The sequence below is a fragment of the Miniopterus schreibersii genome, assembly GCF_964146895.1.
Source record: "Miniopterus schreibersii genome assembly, chromosome: 8".
NCBI lineage: Eukaryota > Metazoa > Chordata > Mammalia > Chiroptera > Miniopteridae > Miniopterus > Miniopterus schreibersii.
This window is the reverse complement of record NC_138109.1, coordinates 15,461,509-15,487,881: the sequence shown is the minus strand read 5'-3', so window position 1 is coordinate 15,487,881 and position 26,373 is coordinate 15,461,509. Positions and strand designations below refer to the sequence as shown.

The following is a 26,373-nucleotide window of genomic DNA, read 5'->3' as shown; positions in this document are numbered from 1 at the left end:
TAATGCTTAATATTTTCTAAGTTTTTCCAGGGTCATTGGTAAAATCATTAAATGCCAGATCATGGTATTTGTTGATCCACATTAATAGTTCCATTGAGTAGTGCCCAAGTACTTTAGAATTTGGAGAACCATCTCTCTTTCTCAGACTTATTATGTTGCATCAGGAAAGGCATAATTTGGGGCAAGTGACAATAAATACCATAGTGTGTAGGATTTACATGTGGATTTACCAGAGCTCTTGTTGTTTCTATTGATTGTCAGTAGGCCAGTTGCAGGTAAGTCATTTTTCAACTGCCAGAGAAGATGGACTGCAGTCATTTGGTTTAGCATCTGACTTTATTGATATCATTAGTATGAACCAGTGCATTATATATGTATCCTTCTAGGACATTAGTAGGAATAGTTGAAGACTGAAGTCAAAACAGAAAAATATTTGAACTGTTTTATCTAATCAATTCTAAATTATGGCATAGCATGTAAAAGAGCAAAACTAGTATTTGCTTCCTTTCCTAATGTTCTTTATATCCTCGTAGATCTGTTTATTTAAGATATAATATATTTTAAATTTCTTCTAGCCTTTTACATAATATCTTTAATATCTCTTAACATTCTCAATCCTATAGCTTCAAGCACAAATGCCAGCCTGATATCCACTTCATCTACGATTGCCAATATTCCAGCAGCAGCAGTTTCCAGCATCTCAAACCAGGTACAGTGCAACTTTTTTCATCCTATTAGATATGGTTCATCTAGCTAGCTCTTCTTCTCTTCATTGTCAATTTGACAATCCAAAAAACAACTAGTATGGGCTATAGAGAGACCCTTCTCTGGATGCCCTGAGAACCAGTACCCTGGATGGTTTCTCAAGCTACCATCCAGTTTCTCTCATTTCTCTGCTAAGCCTCTCAATGATATGGTTCTGTCTGCTCCTTTTATCTGCTGTGTGTGTCTCTGCCTCCTACCCTGCCCCTTCTAGAATGTAAACTCCGTGAGGGTAGGGGTTTATTTTTCTATTTTGTTCACTTACGTATTTCCAGAGTTCATAAAAATGCCTAGCACTCACATTAAAGGCACATCATAAATATTTGTGGAATGAATAAATATTTCTTCCACTTTTTATTTAGCCACTCATTCCTTTGTGAATTCTTTGTGGTCTAGTTTTTATCATTGTTCTGTTAACATTTTATGCTTTGATCACTGGTAAGTCTTCAGTGCCTTTGTTATGTTTTAATTTGTTGTTTCTCTGCAGCAGTTAGTATTATCAACCACTGTATCCATAGATCTTTTTTTCTGGCTGCATTTAACATACTACTATTTTTGGTGTGTTTTTTTTATGTTTATTCATGCATCTGTTCATTCTTTTAATCCACAAATATTTATTGAGTTCCTACTATGTACCTAGCACTCTTCAGGTACACCTATCTCTCTCACTTTCTTAGCTTTTCTTTTTTGGTCTTATCTTGTATCAGGAACGATCTGCATTTAGTTTCCCATGTTTTTTTTCCCCCAGGAACATTTAACCACATTCACAATATCCATTTACTACCTTTAAAATGATTCTAGTCCTAATGTTATGGTAGCTGCAGGCTTCCTGCTTATTGATGGACATTTTTTCTTAAATATCCTGCTATTTCCTTAAGTTCATCATATCTAAAACCAACCTTTCTTTCTACCCTTCCTTCTGTCTCCTTGTTCTCCAACAGTAAAACCACTTTTTTCTAGGACTTCTCAATTCTTGTCAATAAAACCTTTTTTAAAAATATATATTTTTATTGATTTTAGAGAGAAAGGAAGGGAGAGGGAGAGAGAGAAACATCAATGGGAAAGAATCAACGCTGATTGGCTGCCTCCTGCATGCCCCCCACTGGGGACCGAGCCCACAACCCAGGCATGTGCCCTGACTGGAAATCGAGCTGGTAACCTCTTGGGGCATGGGTCAATGCTCAACCACTGAGCAACACCAGCCCGGCGAGACCGTTTTTTTAATAAACCTAGGCAAGTCATCAGTATTTTTTCCTCACTTATCCCTAATCCAGCCATTTCTTTTTCACTTCTGTTATCATTTCCTATGTTTTGTCCTCCCACCCCTTAATTCTGAATTACTGTATTTAACTATTCATCTTTCAATTTTTGCTATGTTTGTCCATTTTCTAAAACACTATCTGATCAATTCTCTCTAAATGCCACTTTTTATCCTGCATTCACCTGCTCATTATCTTTTTGTATTTTTACTTGTTGGTTTAAATTGGATAATCCCTATTTCCTGCCCCCACATAAGCAGATCACCATTGCCTAAACAATCCAAGTCATATTCCTTAACTAGTCATTCAAGCCTACAGAGATCCTTTCAACCAGACTGAACATCTCTGGCCCCTTAATAAAACCTTTTCAGAGCCTATTCATGTATTTATTCCCTCTGCCTTTTTCTCAGGAAGTTCTCTACCACAATCTTTAGTGATAGTTGTCTTCCTCTGTATTTCACTCATTTGACATATAATTTATTGCCAACTTATTGGAAATGTTTTGGTCTTAGCTCCTGCTAAATTTTTAACTCCCTTGAGTACAGCTAGTATTCCCTATTCCCACCCATGCATGTGTGTGCATGCGTGCGCACACACACACACATATACAGGCTAGATGCTTATGTACTCTTTATAAATAATTGGTCTGATCAGTTAGCATCTCTCTTCTTGTCACCAATATCAGTATCAATGGACTTCTTTAAGGTGTTTTTTTGAGCTGTACATCATACCCATTTTTTAATAGCTTTATTAAGGTATAATTGCCATACAGTATACTTTACAGATTTAAATTGTACAATTTGATTAGTTTTGACATGTATGTGCCTACGAAACCACCAAAAATGCCCTATGAATATTCTAAAGAAACACTGATTATTTTAGAAAGAAAGATACTCAGTTTTTAAACTGGGAAACTTTAATATAGGATATGTGATTTTTGTTTGTTTGTTTAAGGTCTTCTGTCCTTAGAAGCACTGCCCTCTAGTGCAGTGGTTTATAAACTTCTTACAGATATCAGCCCTCAAGAATTTCATGCAGATATTTATCTAGAAATTCAGTACATAAAATAGGGGAGGAAGCTGTAATAGTAGAAAAGGGGACATTGCATGTAGAGTGCATGCATGGGACCTTTCCCTCTCAGCCTTCCTGTCATCCCGGACAGCCCTGAGGCATCTCCTCTTGACTCAGGTGTCCAATAGAATGCCTTTTGAAAATCATTTGTTTAAGTGAAAGATATAGATAGGCAAATGAGAGGTCAGATTATGTTCTAGGAAGATAATTATAAATAAGAGGGACATGAAAGTCTCTTGTGTTGAAATTAATGTTTTGCTTTTTCTAAAAGACTTGTTTTCCTCCCTTAATCCCTTTGGTCTACAGGACTATCCCACCTATACTATTCTTGGTCAGAGTCAGTACCAGGCCTGCTACCCTAGCTCCAGCTTTGGAGTCACAGGCCAAACTAACAGTGATGCTGAGAGTACCACATTAGCAGCAACCACATACCAGACGGAGAAGCCTAGTGTCATGGTACCTGCGCCTGCAGCACAGAGACTTGCCTCTGGTAAGTACCATAGCTCTAAAAACTTTGGCTTAAGGGCACTTCATCCAATAGGTGATGGTGAAGATTATTTTGTTCTGGTTTAAGATACTGTTACCATGCTATTGACTTTCCCTTTCAGGAGTATTTAAACATTGGAACCAGACTAGAAGTCTTTGGCAGGCTGAGTGTAATTATGACTCCCACTTTGCTCTACCCCCTCCTGTAGCTTTAACATGATTGTCACAGGGTATTTCACAACCATGGCACATTTTATAAAAGTTGGAGGAGTCTAGTTTTAGTCTGAATATTTTGGACTTCTGCTCAGCTTTAGAGCAGTAGTTCTTAATTTTTTCTGTGTCATGGATCCCTTTAAGAGTCTAAGAAAAGCTAAAGAAACATGAAATTTAACCTACAAATTTAGATCTGTACATTTAGCTTTGAAATGTATTGCTGGATTATGATGTCCAAATTAAAAAAAAACCAAAACCCTGGCTAAAGGTTTTATACACATATTCAATAAACACATGCACATACTTTTATTTATCTCTATTTTTCATGAAAATTTGATGGTCTGTTGTCATGTCATGCAACTTGAGGAAGGACTGTTTATTGCTTTTAGCTCTGAGGCATTTTTTAAAACTCTTCTACATCAGCTAAAGCAGTTTTCTGTGCATTTTGCCTTTACCAGTCTTCTAAGTAATGGACATACAGATGGTCATTTCAAACTTACATAACTTTGAAATAATTACATATACTGATGCTTTAGTTTTGAATTCATTTCTCTGAATATCTTTGTTCTTTATAACAATTTTAATTTTTTAATAATGGAGAATTTCAAACATAGACAGAAGTTGTCAGTACTTATAATGAACCCATATGTATCCATCACCCATCTTCAACCATTAACAGTTCATAGGCAATCTTGTTTCAACTACATCCAATTCCCTCTCCAAATTCCAGGCATCATATTTCTAAAAGATAAATACTCAACATAACCACAATTCTGTTATCCCATCTAAAATAATTCAACAATAATTCCTTAATATCATAAATTACCAAGAGGTATTCATATTTCCAATTTTCTCATAAATATTAGGAGTTTTGTTTTTCTTTTTACAGTTTGTTTAAATTAGGATCCAAGAAAGGTCCATACATGTGATTGGTAGATACATATTTTGTCTCTTTTAACCTGTAAATTCCTCCATCTCTTTTTTTTTATTCCCCCGTGTACTTTATTTGTTCAAGAAACTATTGTTTATCCCATAGCATTTCCTGAATTTTGTTGATTATATCCTTATGATAATTAACATGTCTTGCTGCCTTCTATATGTTACTGTAATTTAGTAAATGAATCTAGAGGAGTCTTTTTCAACTAAAGGCAATATTGCTCTGTGTGCCTCCCCTCTGCCCCCTTTGACATTTGGCAATGTATAAAAACAGTTTTGGTTGTCACACTGTGTGAGCATCTAGAGTATAGAGGCCAAGCATGCTGCTTACCCAGACATTCTACATTGCACAGGACAGCACACTTACAACAAAATTATCTGGCCCAAAATGTTAATTGTGCCAAGTTGAGAAACTCTGATCTAAAAGCTTGACCAGACTCAGGTTCGTCCTTCCCTTCCCCTTCCCTTTCCTTTTTTCTTTTTTCTTTCTTTCTTTTTTTTTTTTCAAAACAACTTTATAGATGTGTTCTTTCATTGGGATGCAGGTGTATAAATTCTGGTTATAACTCTCTTTGTGATGCTGTTAGGAGCTGTTGATGCTCGACGCCCAGTTCTGCATTCCCAAATTACTTAGATAAAGTTTGGTTTTTTACCCTTTATCTCTGCAATTTGATTCTTAAGGACAGAAGAGGGTCTGCTGACCCTCTTCCTGCTCTGTGACTACTGGCAATAAATGTCTTAATTTTCCTTTTCAGGAGACCCTTCTACAAGCCCATCTTTGTCTCAGACTACACCAAGTAAAGATGCTGATGACCAGTCCAGAAAAAATATGACTGGAAAGAACCGGGGCAAGAGGAAAGCTGATGCCAGCTCTTCCCAGGACAGTGAATTAGAAGTATGAGAAGAAACTCCTTTGAGTTACTTTGTTTTTTTCCTCATTTCTGAAGTTTATCAAATATATATATCTGAAACTTCTGGAATAATATGGTTCTATGTTGTGTACCCTTTAATTCCTGGTCAGGAGAAACTGATTTTGCCAAGTGAAAAGAGAAATGTAAAAACACATTTGTCTATGCGCATAACTTTCCATATTACTTCAGGTGCTTTTACTGAAAGCATCAAAAAAACTTTTCTGAATTTAAGTAACCAGGTAACTCTTTAAGGGAAAGAAACTCTTCTCTGTATTCCAGAGGAGAACAGAAAGAACAGTGCATCATATTCAGAAAGCAGAGGGTATCACAAGTAATGTTGTACTGTTTGCTGTTCATAAATCTCAAAGTAAACAGAAGACTAGAGTGCTTTACGCCAAGTTTCTGTGAAGCGTACAACCCAGATCTGGAACTTTATTAATGAGATTTATACTCATTTATTCTGTAGTTAAGCACTATAAGAATTTACTATGGGCATACATTTGGCTTCATTATTATAAAAAGACTAGAAAGTCATACAAGCTACTAATAGTGAAGTTTTGATATTAATCCTTTTGCTTTTTTCAATTTTTCTATAATAGAATCATTTGAAAAGGGCAAACTATATTTAAAAATGAGTCCTCCTGGCCAGGCGTGGCTCAGTGGTTGAGCATCAAACTAGGATCCGGGAGATTGCAGTGCGATTCACTGTCGGGGCACATGCCTACATTGCAGGCTCAATCCCCAGTTGGGGGCGTGCAGGAGACAGCTGATCAATGACCACTCTCTCATCATTGATGTTTCTATCTCTCTCTCCCTCTCCCTTCCTCCCTCTGAAATCAATAACGATATATTAAAAAAAAAAAAATGAGTCCATTGCCCTAACCAGTTTGGCTCAGTGGTTAGAGTGTCAGCCTACAGGCTGAAGGGTCCCTGGTTTGATTCTGGCCAAGGCCACGTACCTCGGTTGCAGGCTCAATCCCCAGCCCCAGGCATCTCAAGAGCAGGAGGCAACCAGTCAATGTTTCTCTCTCACATCCATGTTTATCTCTCTTTCTCTCTCTCTCTCTTTCTCTCTCTCTCTCTCCCTTCCATTCTCTCTGAAAAACAATGGAAAAAATATCCTCGGATAAGGATTTTTTTTTTTTTTTAAACATATCCTTATTGATTTCAGAGAGAGGAAAGGAGGGGGAGAGAGAGATAGAAACATCAGTGATGAGAGAGTCATTGAGCAACTGCCTAGCTGGCAACCCGGGCATGTGCCCTGACCGGGAATCGAACCCTGATCTCCTGGTTCCTAGGTCGATGCTCAACTGCTGAGCCACGCCCGGCTGGGCTCCTCTGGTAAGGATTTAAAAAAATAAATAAAATAAAAATGAGCCCATTGGTAGGTGTTTTGAAGACATGGGTAAATTGAAACTGTATTTGGAACCTCTCTTTCCCTTTATTCTTGGGGGGAGGGGGGAGGAAGAAAGAGAAAAAAAGAATCTAAAGTCCTAATATATGTCTTGGGGAAAACAGAGAGAACTCACTCAAGTTTGAAAATTGTGGTAGAATATACATAACGTAGTATTTACTATTTTTAAGTGTGATTCAGTGGCATTAAATATTTTCACAGTGTTATTTAATTGTTACCACTGTTTATTTCCATAATCCTAAACAAAAACTTTGCACCCATTAAGCAGTAACTCCCTATTCTCTACACCACTAGCCCCTAGTAACCTCTGTTCTACTTTCTGTCTCTCTGAATTTGCCTGTTCTAGATAATCTCATAAAAGTAGAATCATACGATACCTATCCTTTTGTGACAGACTTTTTCACTTAGCATGTTTTCCAGGTCCATGTTGTAGCAAGCATAAGAACTTTGTTCCTTGTTATAGCTGAATAATATTTCATTGTAGTATTATATATATACCACATTTTGTTTATCCAGTCATCTGTTGATGGACACCGAGGGTTTTTTCACCTTTGAGCTGCTAAATAGTGCTGCTATGAACATTGCTATACAGGTATTTCTTTGAGTCCCCCTTTTCAATGATTTTAAGTAAACCTAGGAGTAGAATTGCTGGGTCATATGGTAATTCTATGTTCAACTTTTTGAGGAACCAACAAAATGTTTTCCATAGTGAATACACCATTTTACATTCCCACCAGCAATGCATGAGGGTTTTAGTTTTTGTACATCCTTACCAATACTTATTTCCCATATTTTTGATAATAGGCATCCTAACAGATGTGAAGTGCTATCTCATTGTAGTTTTGATTTCCTTTCCCTTAATGACTACTAATGTTGAATATCTTTTCATGCATTTATCAGCCATTTGTTTATTTTCTTTGTATTTTAGAGAGAGGGAGAGAGAGAATGAGAATCATCGATCAGTTGCCTCCCAGAGGTGCCCGGACTAGGGATTAAACCCACAATTTTTGTATGTACCCTGAGCAGGAATCAAACCCGCAACCTTTTTGGTGTGTGAGATGATGGTCCAACTAAGCCAAGTGGCCTGGGCCCTTGACCATTTTTTAATTGGGTGGTTTGGGTTTTTTTGAGTTTTAGGAATTTTTTATATATTCTAGATATTAATCCCTGATCAGATATATGATGTACAAATATTTTTCTCCCATTCTGTGGATTGTCTTTTTCCTTTCTGGATGGTATCCTTTGATGCACAAATGTTTTACATTTTGATGAAGTTGTTTTTCTTTTATTGCTTGTGCTTTTGGTATGATACCTAAGAATACAAGGTTATGAACATCTTCCAGCTTTGTTCTTTTTCAAGGTTATTTTGGCTATTTGGGAACCCTTGAGATTCTATATGAACTTTAGAATGCGTTTTTCTATTTCTTTACAAAAAAATACTGTTGGAATATTTTTGTTGTTAATCCTTATCCAAGGATATTTTTTCCATTAATTTTAGAGAGAGTAGAAGAGAGTAGGGGAGGAGAAACATTGATTGGTTGCCTCCTGCATGGGCCCCGCTGGAGCCAGGGATCGAACCTGCAACCCAGGTACATGCCCTTGGCCAGGCACATCCCCTTTGGTACGTGGGCCAACGCTCTTAACCACTGAGCACACTGACCAGGGCAGGGCCGCTGTTGGAATTTTGATAGAGGTTGCGTTGATTTTGTAGATTGCTTTGGGTAGCATTGTCATCTTAACAATATTAAGTCTTTCATCCATGAATGTGGGATATCCTTCCATTTATTTAGGTCTGTCTTCTTTCATTTCCTTCAGCAATGTTTTATAGTTTTCAGTTTATAAGTCTTACTAAGTATTTTATTACTTTTGATGCTGTTGTAAGTGGAATTGTTTTTTAAGTTTCCGTTGGGATTATTCGTTGCAAGTGTATAGAAATATAACTGATTTCTGAATTCATTTATTAGTTCTAACAATTTTTTGTGTGGACTCTTTAGTATTTTCTACGTATAATAAGATCATGTCATTTGCAAACAGAGATAATTTTACTTCTTCCTTTCAATTTGGGTACATTTTTTTCCTTTTCTTACCAAAGTATTCTGGCTAGACTTGCCAATACTGTGTTGAGTAGAAGTCGTGTAAACAGGCTTCCTTGTCTTATTTCTGATCTCAGGGGTAAAGCTTTCAGTCTTTCACCATAGAGTGGGATATTAGCTGTGGGTTTTTTATATATGACCTTTATTATGTTGAAGAAGTTCTCTTCTGTTTCTAGTTAATTGGATTTTTATCATGAAAGTGGTGAATTTTGTCAGATACCATTTCTCTCCATTCTAGTAATGTGCTTTTTTATTACATTGATTCATTTTTGTGTGTTGATCCATTCTCATATCCTGGAAACAAATCCCACTTGATTATAATGTATAATTCTTTTACTATGCTGCTGAATTTTGTTTGCTAGTATTTTGTTGAGGATTTTTATATCAGTGTTTATAAGTATGTTCATTGGTCTACAGTTTTTGTTTTGTTTTCCCTTGTTGTATCTTTATCTGACTTTGGTATCAGGATAATGCTGGCTTCATAGAGTGAGTTAGGAAGTGTTCCCTCTTCAACTTTTTGGAACAGCTTAAGAAGGCTCGGTGTTAATTTTTCTTTACATGTTTGGTAGAATTTACCAGTAAAGCATCTTGTCCTGGGCTTTTCTTTCTTGGGTTGGTTTTGATTACTGATCCAACCACCTTACCCGTTAAAGGTCTATTCAGAATTTTTATTCCTCCTTGAATCATTTGGTACTTTGTGTATTTCTAGAAGTTTGTCCATTTCATCTAGGTTATTTGTTGGTGTTCACAGTGTTCTCTTATAATCCCTTTTATTTCTAAAATTAGTAATGTTTATTTCTGATTTTAGTAATTTAAGTCTTCTCTCTTTTTTCTTAGTCTAACTAAAAGTTGTCAATTTTGTAGATCTTTTTAAAGAACCAACTTTTAACTTTCTGATCTTTCTCGATTATTTTTCTATTCTATGCTTTATTTATCTCCATTCTAACTTTTAGTATTTCCTTCCTTCTGCTGGCTTTTTCTAGTTCCTTAAATTATACAGGTTAGGTTATTGATTGAGATCTTCTGCCCAGCCGGGCATGGCTCAGCGGTTGAGCATTGACCTAGGATCCAGGAGATCGTGGTTCAATTCCCGGTCAGGGCATATGCCCGGGTAGCGGGCTTGATCAATGACTCTGTCATCATTGATGTTTCTGTCTGTCTGTCTCTCTCTCACCTTCCTCTCTCTGAAATCAATAAAGATATATTTTTTAAAAAAAAGAGAGATCTTACTTCTTTTTTAAGGTATCAGCTTACAAATTTACAGCTATAAATTTCCCTCTTAGCACTGCTTTCGCTGCATTCCATACATTCTGTTTTGTTGTGTTTTTATTTTTATTCATCTCAAGGTGGTTTTGAACTTTACTTGTGATTTTTTTCCTTCGATCCTTGGTTATTTAAGATTGTGTTGTTTAATTTTCGCATATTTGTGAATTTTTAGTTTTCCATTAATTTCTTGCTTTATTCCACTGTGATTAGAAAAGATGTTCACCCATTTTTTAATTTTCCTCCCTCAGCGGGTGTTTCTGTGGGACTTAGATGAAACCATCATCATCTTTCACTCCCTTCTTACTGGATCCTATGCCCAGAAGTATGGAAAGGTAATGTGAGTCTTTCTTCCTTTGTTGTAACTGCCCCTCTTCTGCTATAAGGGCAGGTAACTAAAATCACTTTCTCTGCTCCCTGCACCTTACCCTGTTGGCCTTTCCATGTTAAGTTTCACCTAATAGCTTGTACCACACAGGCTGCATGGTCAGGCAGAGTTGATGATAAAACTAGAGACTAGACCTGGGACTAGTGCTGAAAGCTGAAGTTCTTTGAGAGTGGTATTCTATATAAATGCAGTATGGGAATGATGCTCAAAACAGAGTGGAGTCTCAGTATTATGTATTCCAAAGACCAATGTACTATCCCTTAAGTCACTGTTAACAGCCCAAACTGTGCATTTCATTTAGCTGAGTATATGCCAGATATGTAAGGTCAAAATACAGATAAAATATAAAATATCTTTCTAAAATAGACTACATATCTTCTTAAATTAAAAATACCAAGCAGAATTTAACTTGTTTAGTCATCAATCTAAACATCAGTTTTAATAAAGGGATGAGCTGTTTTTGAGCTACGGCTTATATATTTCTACACTAAGTTACCTTCAGGCTCCTATTTTTCTGTTTCTATGAATACATTTTATAAAGATATCTGCCTCCTTTGCTCTCTTACTATTCCCATTTATTCCTTATTATCACTAATGTTTGTGTTAGAAGTAATTTCCACAGGCTTTTAGTACATAGACTGGCAAGCTCATACACTGTATAATTAGGCTGTTTATCAAAGTATATAAAATAAGAACATATAGCCTCTAAATGAAGACCTGGTTGTTCATTTTAAAGCTAGGTGCATTGGGGGAGGGTGGCAAGCTAAGTGTATTGCTTTTTCTGCAAATATTATGACTCTTTAGCCTTTGTTTACCTATTTCCTGGTTGTTGAGATTGTCAGATAACTGATTTCTGGTGTTATACTGTGTGTGTGTGTGTGTGTGTGTGTGTGTGTGTGTGTGTGTAGAGAAGATAATGGATGTTACAATACTAATATTTTAGCAATAGTTAGAATTTCTCCTGAAACAGAATTTCTCCCCAAAATTCAGGTTTTTGGTTTTTTTTATATTTTTATTGAATTTTAGACAGAGGAAGGGAAAGGGAGAGAAACATTGACATAAGAGCAACACATTGATTGGCTGCCTCCCTGCACATCCCCTACCAAGGATCTAGCTTGAAACCTGGGCATGTGCCCTGACCAGGAATCAAACCAGCAACCTTATGGTGCACTGGGTGATGCCCAGCCAACTGAGCCACACCAGCCAGGGCAAGGTTGTTGTTTTTTTAAGTGGGTTTGGTTTTCTAGAAACTAAAGTCCTGAAATTTTTAACTTTTCACAATTCCAGATTCTTATAACCATGAATGAAATTGCATCAGTAATAGTTGGAAGCACTATTGTGGGTCTGTGTTGTTTTGGCCTGGACCCAGAATAATTTTGAAATATTTAAGGATCAGAAGCAGTGCTGCAAGTACCACATCAAGCACATTTTTCTCTTACTGTATTCCAGGACCCAACGGTAGTGATTGGCTCAGGTTTAACTATGGAAGAAATGATTTTTGAAGTGGCTGATACACACCTATTTTTCAATGACTTAGAGGTAAGCCTTTTAAATTGTTTCTGTGCTTCAATGAAACATTTTGTTCAATAACTATTTAGTGAAGCTGTGCTTATTATAGTTAGAGGATATGTGGTTAGGGTGGTATTACCTAGTTTTAAAAATAGGGTGGGTGTGGAGAGGCCAGCTGGTTACTTAGATCAGTATAGTCTTGCAGGAATAATGACTTGGTTGGGTCACCACAGTCTTGGTTCTGGCCCTCAATTTTATTGGCTCAAAAATTTGATTTTTGTTCTGGAAGTGATCTAGCTCTAGGGGAAATGCCAACCCATTAGGCAAAACACTGGTACATAAATCAACATTCCAATTTATTGATATATATTAAATAATATATAAGGTGGGTTTATTTGTGCTCTTAAAGTATATTTGACTATTCTTCAATTTTTACCTTCTCAAACAGTCTCTAGATTTGTTAGATCTACAAATGCTTGCAGTAACTCATTACATTTTGTACATGTTGATTTTCCATGTATGCATTAGCCTTGACATCCAGCATCATTTTATAGTTAGATGCAAGGAAAACCAAGAAACACTGAGAACTTCTTGGTGAATATTTTGGCTTTGATATTTGAGTTCACCTTTGAGGTAAACATGGTTTAGTGGAAAAAACATAGAACTGGGAGTCAGAAGACCGGAGTGTGAGTCCCAAGTTAGGAAAGTTATCTTCCCATTTTTGGGCCTCAGTTAAGCAGTTACTCCACACAAGATACTAGTAACAGTTGTCCTTCTGGGAGGGGGATGCATTGCTGGGACACAGAAGTAGGGAGGAGCAGATTTGTCACTTAATGTCCTTTTGAATTTAGAACTGTGTACAACATGTATTACCTAGTTTTAAAAATAGTGAAAATTTTAAAGTAAAATAAGATACCATTTTATAAACACAAAGTAATTCTATTCCTTTTAAAGCAGAACAGCTTAGTTCTATTTAACAGACAATTCTCCAACAAATTAAATTAATAGGGCTCTAAACTCTAATACCTTTGTCTAAGCTCCACAATGTTTTAATCTTTCCTCAACTTCACATGTTGATAAGTTAGGACATCAGTTTTTATTCAGCAAACATTTGTTGAAAACCTACTATGTGCCAGTAATTATTGCCAAATTGTATTTGTAATGATTTTCTAGACATAGTCCTCACTCAGGACTGAAAGTTCTGTGAAGAATTTGACCTGAATGTGTTCCTGCCCCCCAGGTCAGTGGTTCTCAACTTTAGGGGGCATAAGAATCACCTGGGGACCTTGTTAAAAATGAAGATTCTAGGACTTCACTCCCAGAAATTCTATGCAAGTAGGTCTGGGGTGGACCCAAGAATATGCATTTTTTAAAAACTTCCCCAGAGGATTCTGATGCACGTGGACATTACAACACTGCCCTAGGTGATATCAGAGGAGTGACTCTGTTAGAGTTAGGCAGTGGGTGGCATTTTATATCAGTACTAACGTGGGCCTGGTGGAAAGAACCTTGGATTTGAATCAGAAGGCTTTTTCTAATTTCTTTCTACTACTCACTTGGGTAAATAAATCATTTTACCTCACTTTTATAACATGAGGAGATTGACTTAGATCTGACTTCTGAGTACCAAGTTTGAATTTATAAATTTCTGTTTCAGTCGCTTTCAGTCGTGATACTACACTCTACCAACATCTGTTTCTTCTGCAAGAATTTATTGGGTACATGCTGCATAAAGTCACTGGACTAGACTGGAAGGGTACAAACGAGATGTGAGATAGGGGTTGTGCCATAAGAGGCCTGCAGTGTAATGGAACTTTCAATCTAGTATAGAACATAAACACACCTAACAATGTAAGGGAGCTTGTGCTCATACCCATGAGCTGTTGGGAAAATGAACTATTGAGATAAGAGCATAAATGAGGATTGGGCTGGTTAAGGAAGATTTCATGAAGACTGTGGTATATGAATTAGGCCTTAAAAGAAGATGGACAGCAAGGGGGGTGAGAGTGATCCTCCAACTGTAAGAGAAGCCATAAGGTATTTCATCATTCCACCATTGTTTGTGGTATTTTTACAATATATCATGGTGGTAATAGCACTACTATTCGCTGGACTGAAACAGTGTATGGTTTTGTTTTTTAACAGGAATGTGACCAAGTTCATGTGGAAGATGTGGCTTCTGATGACAATGGCCAAGACTTAAGGTGATAAAAACAATGATGCCTTAAATATCAGTACACCTGTTATGCACAAGACACAGTCTAGGTTTAGAGGGAAACGAAGATGAGTAAGACATAGCCTTCAAAGAGCTCCCAGTCTCTTAGAGGCGGCAGACAGTTAACGACGGCGTGCGGTAGGAGGTGACAATAGAAAATGTGATGGAGCACAGAAAAGATAGCAGTTCTGATGGGTGTGGGGGAGCAGGTGGAGGCCAACATTAGAGTCGCCTTTCCTGTGCAGTAGAATTTGAGTGTGACTTTGAAGAACGGTGAACAGTGATGGGAAAAGGAAAAAGCATTCCAAAGGAAAGGATATACCAGTTTCTCTTTGGCCAGATTTTCAGTCAGAAGTGTGCATCCAGACTGGTTAGTTTTAGATACAAATAGGCATCATGAATTTTACTAAGAAGACTAGTCATGGGGATCTGATGGTGTGAGGAATAGCCCTATGGAAGACAGTCTTAAACATTATATCATAGCGCCTCTGCATGGTGCAGCTTGAGCGTTCTCATGTGACGGCTTCTTTCAGAGCACGCACTCCGAGAGAAAGCAAAAGAAGCCTAGTCTCTGAAGTCTAACACCATCACTTCACCATATTCTGTTTACATTCAAATACCCAAAGGGAGCAGAATTAGTGGAGTACTTAAGAATCTGTGGGCATACTTTATTTTTATTTTTTTTTAATATATCTTTATTGATTTCAGAGGGAGGAAAGGAGAAGAGGAGAGAGAGAGAGAAACATCAGTGATGAAAGAGAGTCATTGATCAGCTGCCTCCTGCATGCCCCCAACTGGGGACCGAGCTCTGACCGGTAATCGAACCCCGATTGCCTGGATCCTAGGTTGACGCTCAACCACTGAGCCACGCCCGGCCGGGCTGTGGACATATTTTAAAGCCACCCGTGAACCATGAACTTAATAAACTAGCCAACAGATCACTGAAAGAGAACATCCCTATTATGTTACTCGTATTAGTATTTTGGGTTATTACTTTCCATTATTTTTTTACTTTTTTTTTACATAGTTGCAATCATTTTGTATGTACATACACAGAAATTTTATATCCTGGCCTTTATCACTGTCAGCTGTTCTGCCTTTAATGACAGGGTGCCTCACTTTAAGCTCACCTGCAGGATGGGAGATGGGGTGCTGGTGCTGGACTTCGTCCTTTCTCTCATAGAAGCTGCAGGCATGAGAGAGAGGACTAGTGAAAGACAGACTCTGACACACAGACATAGGGCAAGATTCTCAGCACCAGCAGCCTTGGTGTCAGGTGCCAGGAATATGACAGAATCCCAGGTGGCATTCATCCAAAAAAACCATGCGGTATAGATTTTAATTTCTATTATCCTCTCTTCCGCAGCAACTACAGTTTCTCAACAGATGGTTTCAGTGGCTCAGGAGGCAGTGGCAGCCATGGTTCCTCTGTGGGTGTGCAGGGAGGTGTGGACTGGATGAGAAAACTGGCTTTTCGTTACCGAAAAGTGAGAGAAATCTATGATAAGCATAAAAGCAACGTGGGCGGTAAGTGCGGCATACAACCAGTCCGATTTTCTGTTTCCTTCTTATTTCCTGCTTTCTTTTCCAAGGATTCCTTAGAACTCCCTGGCAACTGCTTATGAATTTGTGCCACAGTAACATTTTAATTCTGTGTTTAAAAACATAGAGGTTTGATTAAAACCCTTCGGGGAGGAAGCTCTGCATTTCTCATGGACTTTGCAAAATTCTCTTGTTCTTTTTAGACAAATGCCTTTTTTAAAGGAAATGTGTTCTGTTGATTATATTTGGTGATGAGTTTTATTCTGGAGTCAAAACTACTGTCAATACCGGTTAATAGGTTGTCTTATTTTTTTATTTTTTTTAAACTAATATATCAGGACAAGTCACTAGGCTTATAGTAGATGGAAAACTAGGTTCAGGAGTATAGGTTGGCAGTATCCATGTGTTGTGATTTGAAGGACCTTGGAAATATCTTCTACCTATAAATATCTCATATGTCAGGTGCCACCAGGCCTAAAATTCTATTATTTGGAATTAATTAATTAGCGATAGATTGTCCATATTAGAAGAGACATTAGATATCTACATTCCTTCTTTTGCATTTGAGAAAATTGATGTCCGTCATGAAAGTAACAAAGGCAGCTACCATAGCAAGTTAATGACCTACCACAGTGGGAATCCACACCCCTTAATTCTTGGTCCACTTTACATTTATGCAGTTCTTTTTTAGTGATATACTCTTATGAGAAAATATTTAAAACTGTGAGCCATCACCCCCAAACTTCTACATACACACAAAATGTTACATGAAATTTTAGGGATTCCATAGACTACTTAGAGATACATTACCCCAGGTCAAGAGAACCCTCCTACCGTACCATGCTATCACTTTCTGGGGTGTAGATAGTAAAAATAGGGCTTTGAAGGTCAGTTTGGCTTGTTCCTGTTACAGCCCTCTAATACCAGGTAAAAGTCATGGGCTTCTGGGTTTTGGGAATAGAATTTAAGTATATGATTCTTTCTCTGCCTAGTGAATCCCTGGACCTAATTTCCTGTAGAAAGTAATATAACCCTCTGTGAGAATGTCCACCTGTATTTTGTAAACATTTTACATTATTAAAGTGCCACATCATTTAAGTATATGGCATATATATATTTATGTGTATATCATACATGATTAGAGGTATTGGTTTTGTTTTATTAGAAGCATTGAGAGTCATCTAATTCTAGGCTTGCACTGCGAAACCATCCATCTGAAAACAGTATACGCAGTTCTAGTCCTCACAGAAATGCCTTCTGTTTTTATGGAATATTAGTAATAGAATACAGGATTTCTCTTTTTACCTTCACTATAGAAAATTCCAAGCCAGATTTATTATTTGAATATTATAACTCAAGTGTCTGATAACATGCTCTCATCAGATGAATTCTGTTTTATTATGCTTAATTATGTGATCATAGCAATGTTTTTGGTCTCTTATTAGCTGGAGTTGTTTCAGATATAAGTACAGTACAAGTAAATGACATTCAGAGAGTTGGTCTTTCAACCTGGGATCTCAGATTGATGATTCTGAAAGGTATAAAAAAACAGTCACATTGGGAGCAGTGTATGGTAGTGGAAAGACTTCTGAGACCAAAAGCTACTAACTTTCTGTGTGATCTTAGCACTGCTTTCCTCCCTGGGTTCTGGTTTCTTTAGACTCTCCCAGCTCTAACACTTACTTTTTCACCCTTTGGTTCTTGGAGCCATGTCTAAATCAGTGCTCCTCAGGGTATAGTCCACCAGTCTGCAGGTTCTGCTGCTGATTTCATGATGAAAGAGCTTGTGCCAGAATCTCACTAATCACAGTGTTTTCATCTGATTTGGTTGTTGTGCCCTTTACAAACATTCTGATGAAGAAAGTCAAAAAGGCATTTTGAGCAGACTACTCTAGGGTTTTACTAAGAAGAAAACTATATTAGCTCAGTAGAACATTTCAGTGACACACTTTCTCAAATGAGTTTAGAAGTTGTTTGTTCGATGTCAGCAAGGATATGTTGTCAAATGATAATGTTTCTGCTTTTCTTCCCAAAGGCCTTCTCAGTCCCCAGAGAAAGGAAGCACTGCAGAGACTAAGAGCAGAAATTGAAGTTTTAACAGATTCCTGGTTAGGTACTGCATTAAAGTCCTTACTTCTCATCAAGTCCAGGTATGAAAATGGTTCTTGTAGGTCTCATCCCCTCAGAGACACACTCTTTCCAACACTAGTCTAGGACAGTCATTCCCTAAAATAGCATTTAGGGTGGGGTGAGAGGAGTTTAAATGAAGCAAGGAAGTATTTAGGTTAGGTGAGAAGCAGGGTCAGTTATACCAACAACACACTTAGCGTTTTAAGAGAATATATATGAAAGCCTTTTTCTTTCTTCCTTTACTTTTTTAAAAAATATGTTTTTATTGATTTTAGAGAGAGACGAAGGGAGAGGGGGAGAGAGAGAAACATCAATGAGAGAGAAACATTGATCGGCTCCCTCCTGCAGGCCCCCTACTGGGGATCCAGCCAGCAACCTGGGCATGTGCCCTGACCGGAATCAAACCATCGATCTCTCGGTGCATGGCACAATGCTCAACCAACTGAGCCACACCAGCCAGGGCTTCCCCTTATTTTTTGCTCACAAAATTAAAACTCAGTAACTTAAAATCTCCAGCCCAGGAGATGGGCCTGGTGACATCAAAGAATACGTATAAGAGACATATCTCAAATATCCTAAGTACAGGAAGCTCCAAAGAAATGTATCAAAACTTACTCAGGAAGGCAGGATTCAAAAGAAAAGGGTACATTAAGCAGATTAAGGAAACTTCAGCTTGAAGCTTATTATAGGAAATAAATACAGTCATAATTGTACCAATGTCCCTTACTGATTCCTTCCTCAAAGCAGGAATTCTAGATCTATAACCTAATAGAGCAGACAGTAAAACTGACACCAAGGTTATTCAGTGAAGTTTATATAGGACCTGTGAAATTAATGTGTGTTCTGGAATCTATGTTGCTGTTGTGTAAACAGCAGAGAGGACTTAAATCATACCTCATTTAAGAGCTGGGTTGCATTCAGATGAAATAACAATGTAACTGAAAGTCTTTGTCATTTGTTTTCTGGAGAGTGGTATCAATGACATGGGTTGATGGTTAATTGCTAACAGGTGCAGTGAGCTAGAATAGTCAGAGGGAAATAAGGCAAGAATCAAATTGCTGCACTGTGCCCACTATAGAATCTCTGTCCTTTAATATGGAAAGTAAATAAACCTGAGATAATTAGAGCAATAACTGAACATTGGCACTGAACAAATATCATACCAGGCCCTTTAAGGTTGATTTTTAATAGTTAGATCCTAAAGATGAGATCTTTTTGAATACTTGCTCCTGGGTAGGTTCACCTTTTTCTTTTTTCCTTCTTTCTCCCTTTTAGGAAGAATTGTGTGAATGTTCTGATCACTACAACCCAGCTGGTTCCAGCTCTGGCCAAGGTTCTCCTATATGGACTTGGAGAAATATTTCCTATTGAAAACATCTATAGTGCTACCAAAATTGGTATGGTTTCTATTCTGTTTCTTGTCACTTGCATTGCAATAATATTTCCTACTTATGATGCACTTATTATATACCAGTCCCTCTGTTAGACCATATATATATTCCTCACAGCAGCCTTCTGATACTACTGATGAGGCAGTTCAAGCTTAACAGTTATGTAGCTTGCACAAGACTTCACAGATAGTAAGTTACATAAACAGGATTCAAATCCAGATCTGTGGGACTTAAAACTTATCTTTCTCTTTTTCTTTATAATATTTGAAAGAACATAATATCTAGTTTACAAATCTACTTTTGCCTCATTTCAGATTTCTTTTTCATAGAGAGAGCGCTGCAGTATAGTGTAATAGAAAAGTCACTAGATTAAAAATCAAGGACTAAGCTGTATGTTTAAAAATGGTTAAACCCCTCACACTTGTTAGGATGCTTGCTATAAAAACACACAGAAAAATAACAAGTGGTAGTGAAGATGTGAAGAAATTGGAACCCTTGTGCACTTTTGGCGGGAATGTAAAATGATGCTACTGTTACGGAAACCAGTATGGCAGTTCCTCAAAAAATTAAAACTAGAACTGCCATATGATCCAACAATCCCACTTCTGGGTATATATCCAAAAGAATTAAAAGCACGATCTCAAAGAAATATTTGCACACCATGTTCATAACATTATTCATAATAGCCAAGAGGTGGCAGCAGCTCAGATATCCATCAATGAATGGATACACAAAATGGTATATCTACATACAGAGGGATATTATTCAGCCTTAAAGGGAAGGAAATCTTGTCACATGCTACCACATATTTGAACCTTGAAGACATTATGCTAAGTAAAGTAAATCACAAAAAGATAAATACTGTATGTTTTCACTTATATAGGGTACCTAGAGTAGTCAAATTCATAGAAATAGAAAGTAGAATGGTGGTTAACGGCTTTGGGGAAGGGAAAATAGGGAGTTGTTTAGTGGGTATAGAATTTCAGTTTCACAAGATGAAAAAGTTCTGGAGATATGTGGCACAACAATGTGAGTAACTTAACATTACTGAAATATACATTCGAAAATGGTTAAGATGATAAATTTTAGGTTATGTGTTCTTTTACTGTGATTTTTTGAAAAGGCAAAAAAGTAATGACTTGCTTCCCCACTTACTAGCTCTTTCCATAGGCAAATTACTTTATCTCCTGATCCTCAGTTTACTCATGTAAAATGTGAAACTAACAGGTTGTGAAAATCAAATGAGACTGTGTATATTAAGGTACTTCTTAACCCCTAAAAATATATTCAGTACCAAGTACAGGCATACTTCGTTTTATTGCACTTAACAGATGTTACATTTGGTAAGCTGACTAGTCATTGGCCTCATCTTCCTGAGCAGGAAAACCCATGTCCAGGATTGTTTTGAGAGCGTAAAATGGAAGAAATTTATTTACCAACTGTATTGGAGTCATTTCTTTACAGTTTAAGTTGTTACTAACTCTTTCAGTCTCTTAATCCTTTTAAAGGAGACATACCTAAATGTATTTCATTCTTTATCATTGCATGCCAGGACAGTGAAAACATCTGTGTTCTTGTCCTCTAAATATGAGACATTCCCTTCATTGGGCCTTGGAGAAAAGTCTAAAATTCTGACTTAAAATTTTTTTTATATAGACAGATCATAAATTAGACTATGGGTCTAGCAGAGGTTGGATTAGGTTGTAGGGATATAATGGAATGGAATTAGACAAAGAACTCTTTGAACATAATAATTCATTATTAGTAGAATTCATATTTTAATTAGGGCTCAAGACATGAACTACAATCATCCATTGAGTCAGTTGTGAGATTAATATGCACTTAGCAAACATTGATTAAATGCCTGATATGAATGTAAACCATGACAATGCTATTGTAAGATGTTAGCACTGAAAGGGACCTAAGTATACCTAAGCCAAGCCTTGTACTAAAAGTAGGAGGCTAAAGTCCAGAGTGTACCAGTGTCTGGTCCAGGTGACTAGTCAGTCAACCTGGTTTGAGATGCCACTTGAGCTAGGGATGTCAAAGACTTGCAGTTACTCAGATGTACCAAGCAGGACTTCTGAGTATGGGTACATAGGTGCTTGTCGATTGCGATGTAGTTATCTTAAATTTGTGTATTTGTATGTTTTTTACAACAATTTTCCAGCAGATGGCAGTCAAGTGCCTTGAGGAAAAGGCACTTTTAAAATATATATGTTTTTATTGATTTCAGAGAGAGGAAAGGAGAGGGAGAGGGAGATAGAAACATCAGTGATGAGAGAGAGAATCATTGATTAGCTGCCTCCTGCAGATCCCCTACTGGGAACTGAGCCTGCAACCTGGGCATGTGCCCTGACCCAGTCGATGCTCAACCACTGAGACACACTGGCCAGGCAAAGACACCTTTTTATTTGCACAGGGATCCCTGTGTTAAGTCACTGGATCTGGCAAGAAGAAAGAACAAGAGTGTTAATGGAGCAGGATGAAGAAGGAAGCAGAGTTAGGACCTTGCTTAACTGAAGGAAGTGACAGAAGTAGGGAAATAAAATATAAGAGATGGTAATGGAAATAATTTCCTTTTTATTTATTTCTGCAAATAAAAAGCAGTATCATCTGTGCCTGTTTTAGGTGTAGGTTCCAGATGGGATTTGAATTTTTATATATTGCCATATATCTAAAAACAGTGTGCAGTGTATTGAAATCACCCATTTTCCAAGGTTTAGTTCAGTGATACAGTATCTCAGTTGCAGTTGCAAGTATAATAGTGAGGGAACTCCAGATGTGACAAATGTAGCTGCCATATTTATTGGTACTCTGGGCCTCCTCCCCCACTGAAAGACATAAGGCTCACGCCTAAGACTGTTTCTGGAAAATGAAGAATTGGAGGGAAATGGCTATTTGTCTATTTCTTATTACTATCAAGAAGTCGAGTCCTTATACTTATACTTCTTTTTCCTACCCTAAAACAGTTTCCTCTCAGAAATATCCTTTCACAATGTCCAGAGCCTAGACTTGGAGTCAGGAGCCCAAAGTCTAGCTATAAGCTTGTTTGGATCAGGGGCAAGTCACTAGTCCTATTTCCTCTGTTAAAATAGGGTATGGTACCCATCTCACTGGATTATTTTGAAAATTAAATAAGGAATAATTTGAAAACTGCTTTGTAAGCTGTAAAGTACAAGAGATGTGGAAAAGGGAAGTGGTGCTCACAGTTGTCACTATAGATCCAGAGGGCCTACTGGATCTCTGTCTGCCACTCCTACTCCCCACCAGGCAAACTTCAGGGGCTGCCACTCACTTTGTCTAAGCATAGGCAAGTGACCCTAGCAGCAGCCCTTTTCTTTGGTGTTGAAAAAAAGGTAGGGCAGAATGTCCTAATAGGAAATTGTTTTCTCTCATCAGGTAAAGAGAGCTGCTTTGAGAGAATTGTGTCAAGGTTTGGAAAGAAAGTCACATATGTAGTGATTGGAGATGGACGAGATGAAGAAATTGCAGCCAAACAGGTAACCATGGTAAAGAAAATAGTCTGGGAATTTCAGGACCTTTCATTTGTATATGCTTTGGAAAGGAAAAAAATTCTAAGGAGAGTCTGAACCTGATCTTCAGTGTACTTCCTTGGATCATTTATATACTTGGAGAGGTAGTGATCTTCATTCAGAAGCATTTTTGGAGGGTGGAGGGGTTAGGCCTCACAGTTCTTACAGAGGACATTAGACTTTTGAACTGTCTGATAACACACATTGAGTCTATTTAAATTAAAACACAAAAAATCTGTAGTTCAGGGTAATACTGAAGCATAAAATATGAACTCATTGTTTGCTGAGATGTTATCAGTGTCTTAGCTGAGAGAAGTAATGTTTTGGTATGACTGACCAGAGAATTTATTGTCTGTAGACGGTGCTGTGGTCAGACCTCCAGCAGGACTGAGGCACTCATTTCCTTAGCCACCTCCTGATCTTGGCTGCTGTTCCCTCACAGTCCCTCTCCCAGAATTGCCTTCAGCAGAAGCTGCCTTGCCCAAGGTTACATCACCTTCCCAGAGACAGCTTGCTTCCAGTTACTGGTGGGGGTAGGGACACAACTCTAGTTTCAGACCTTCGTCTCTGAAGGGTGATCCAGCTCCAGCACTCTCTCTGGGGTGGATTAGCACCTCTCCGGCAGCTGTATCATAGTTCAACTTTGGGCAATTCCTTCTGAAGAGCATGAGACTTGGCTACAAAAAGGCAAATAATTCTGACTTTTCCAGGCTTCAGATTCTCAAAAACCATTACAATCAATGAGGAGTTATTTAGAAAAAGTTCTTTCTGCTTCTGAGCCCTGGAAAGATTGTTCTGATGTTATCCTCCACACTATGCAGGCCCCAACTTCAGGTTGTCCCTTCTTAAAACAGGAAACAGATGAAAGAGTCTTGGCAATGGAATCTAAAAGCACACCAGTTCAAATCCAACTCATTTATAAGCTGTGTGAATTTGGACCATTTACTTAATCCTGTCTGAGTTTCCTCATCTGCTAAATGGATCTACATAGGTTCTTTCCCTTCTACCCCAGCTTTCTTCTAGCAACTCTATTTCTTAAACTTGGAGACAGTGGGTTACCAGCTAGGACCACTGTCCTAATTTTCTTCATTCAGTAATATACAAACCTTCAGCAGCTATTAATGAACTATGAGATTGGTGGTGCTCAGTTGGCATTATTAACACATTTTGTTTTCATTTGCCACTTTATGTAGCAATTCAAGGGCCTTTATTTTTTCTCATGTACTATCTTTGAAGCTTTGATTCTAAAGTGCTCGTTGCCCTCTGGGAAAGATACCGAGTGAATGTAGATATCAGTACTTCTTGGTCTGAAGAGGGGGTCGGGGAGATAAAGAACAACCCAATTTATTAGCAGAGTTGGTATCTCTAAGCTGATACCTGTGATCATCTACCAGAAAATATATCTGTTGGAAGATGCCTTAGAGCCTCTGTGCAGTTCAGCCCCCACTCTGTGAGGGATCTTTTCTGCAGCCTTTTTGACAGAAGACTTTCTAGTCCTTACTTGAACACACCCAAGGATAGAGGGCTGCTTCCCACGTATCCTATTGTGGGGTTGTCCACACTGTTAGGCTGTTCCACCTTCCACTGAACTTAAATTTATCTCTCTCACTTTCACATTTTGGTCCTAGTCTGGCACTCCTGAGTACAACATAACAAGCTGCTTCCTTTTCTCTATAGTAAAAGCCTTTTAAATAGTATGTGTGCACAAGCAGCTAGAAAAAACATTGAGTTACATGCCAAAAGAACCGTTCTAGGACTTCAAAATTCTGGGTAATTTGTAACCTATTTGAACAAGACAATCAGTAAAGCTAATCTCCTTCAGCTTCATAGAATATAGTTTCTAACATATGCATTTGTCAAAGCCCTTTAAAAGGTTTCAGAATGGCACACAGTTTACTGGACATAATTCTGACCACGTTTTATAATGGGATTATTATTTCCCAGATCTGTATGTTCTGAATCTTGGTGATGGACAAAATTTGGGCCTTGTAGCTCTGTAACTTATAGGAAATTGGTTATCTGTAAGAAAATGTAATATTAATACTAATTTCTTATGTGGCTATTTTATTTGATCCTGAGGACCCTAGATAGCAGCTAGAATAAGTATATCTCCCATAAAAGCATAGCGTTACCACTGAAATGTAATGAAAATCTCTCCCATTTGTAGAGTGTCCTAAAGTGTACAAAGTCCTTATATATATGACTTATTTGATCCTTATGACAGCCCCATGAGGTGCACAGGAGTAGACAGGATTACCAAATACCTTGGGGAGAAGTCTGTGGAGAAAGGGGTTTGGGTAAATATGACCTCCCAAAAGAAGTTGAGTTAACCGGGTGTCCCTGCTCTCTTCCAGCACAACATGCCTTTCTGGAGGATCACAAACCATGGAGACCTAGTGTCCCTCCACCAGGCTTTGGAGCTTGATTTTCTCTAAGAACTGGAATGAAGAGCCTTCCCCATGAGCTGCTTTTCACTCCTAAAAGGAGCTGGAGACCGGAACCGACTGGGAACTCTCTTTCTCTGTGGAATGCTGGCGAGAACACAATCAGAACCAACAGCTGCAAGGGATGAAGCTTATTTTTGCTAAGAGTGAGCTGCAGCCCCATGTTCATCCTCGTGCAGAAGCAGGAGACAATTAGATTGAGAGAACAGTAGACTCACTGAAGCTACAGTGCTTTTAATTCTTGTGTTTTTTGTTTTGTTTATTTTGTTTCAAAAAAATGAAGAAAAAAAACAAAAGGAAATTCTTGGGGCAGAGTTGCACTCTTCGTCCATAACCTGATTGAGAACTGCTGTTAACTTGTGGTGATAGGATAAATGTGGCAGACTTTTGTAATAACATCTCTTGCAGTCTTTATAACCTCCTTAGCTGTAGAACATATTCCCAGTGAATGTGTATGTAATTTTTATAGGTAAGGGTCTGGTCTCTGAAGCAGGTTTTTCCTCCTTTTTCTGTCAAGAAAGGGGTGTGTAAAGTTTCCTTGGAAAATAATAATTGAAATGTCTAGAATACCTCTCTGTGACAGTAGCACCTCTTTAGCTGCTCCAGTGTTCTGCTGTCTAGGATGGTTTCTCTCCTGTTCTTCCATCTCCAAGTTTGCTGAACTGTGGGGCACTGGACACTGATTAACTTTCGACTTTGGTATTTCTCATCCTAGAAGCCTTAGTCCCCTTTCTAATCCCTCTTCCCCTTTAACCAAATGGCACAATCCTGGAAACTCCTTCTCTTAGACAGTAAATGCTGAGCCTTCAG

General features: G+C 37.9%; 1 protein-coding gene across 3 annotated transcripts in view; it reads left to right on the top strand.

Moving 5' to 3' along the window:
- The window catches only part of EYA3 (EYA transcriptional coactivator and phosphatase 3), an 82,642-nt gene extending 56,269 nt beyond the window's left edge, over nt 1-26,373 (top strand). For all 3 annotated transcript variants that reach the window (XM_081145965.1, XM_081145963.1, XM_081145964.1), the window contains 11 exons: nt 624-709; nt 3,399-3,582; nt 5,483-5,622; nt 10,660-10,743; nt 12,246-12,335; nt 14,451-14,509; nt 15,887-16,047; nt 18,098-18,212; nt 19,468-19,589; nt 22,986-23,086; nt 25,474-26,373. In XM_081145965.1, the coding sequence (XP_081002091.1) occupies nt 624-709; nt 3,399-3,582; nt 5,483-5,622; nt 10,660-10,743; nt 12,246-12,335; nt 14,451-14,509; nt 15,887-16,047; nt 18,098-18,212; nt 19,468-19,589; nt 22,986-23,086; nt 25,474-25,554 (1,223 nt within the window). In that variant the 3' untranslated portion in view covers nt 25,555-26,373. The remainder of the gene's footprint in view (nt 1-623; nt 710-3,398; nt 3,583-5,482; nt 5,623-10,659; nt 10,744-12,245; nt 12,336-14,450; nt 14,510-15,886; nt 16,048-18,097; nt 18,213-19,467; nt 19,590-22,985; nt 23,087-25,473) is intronic.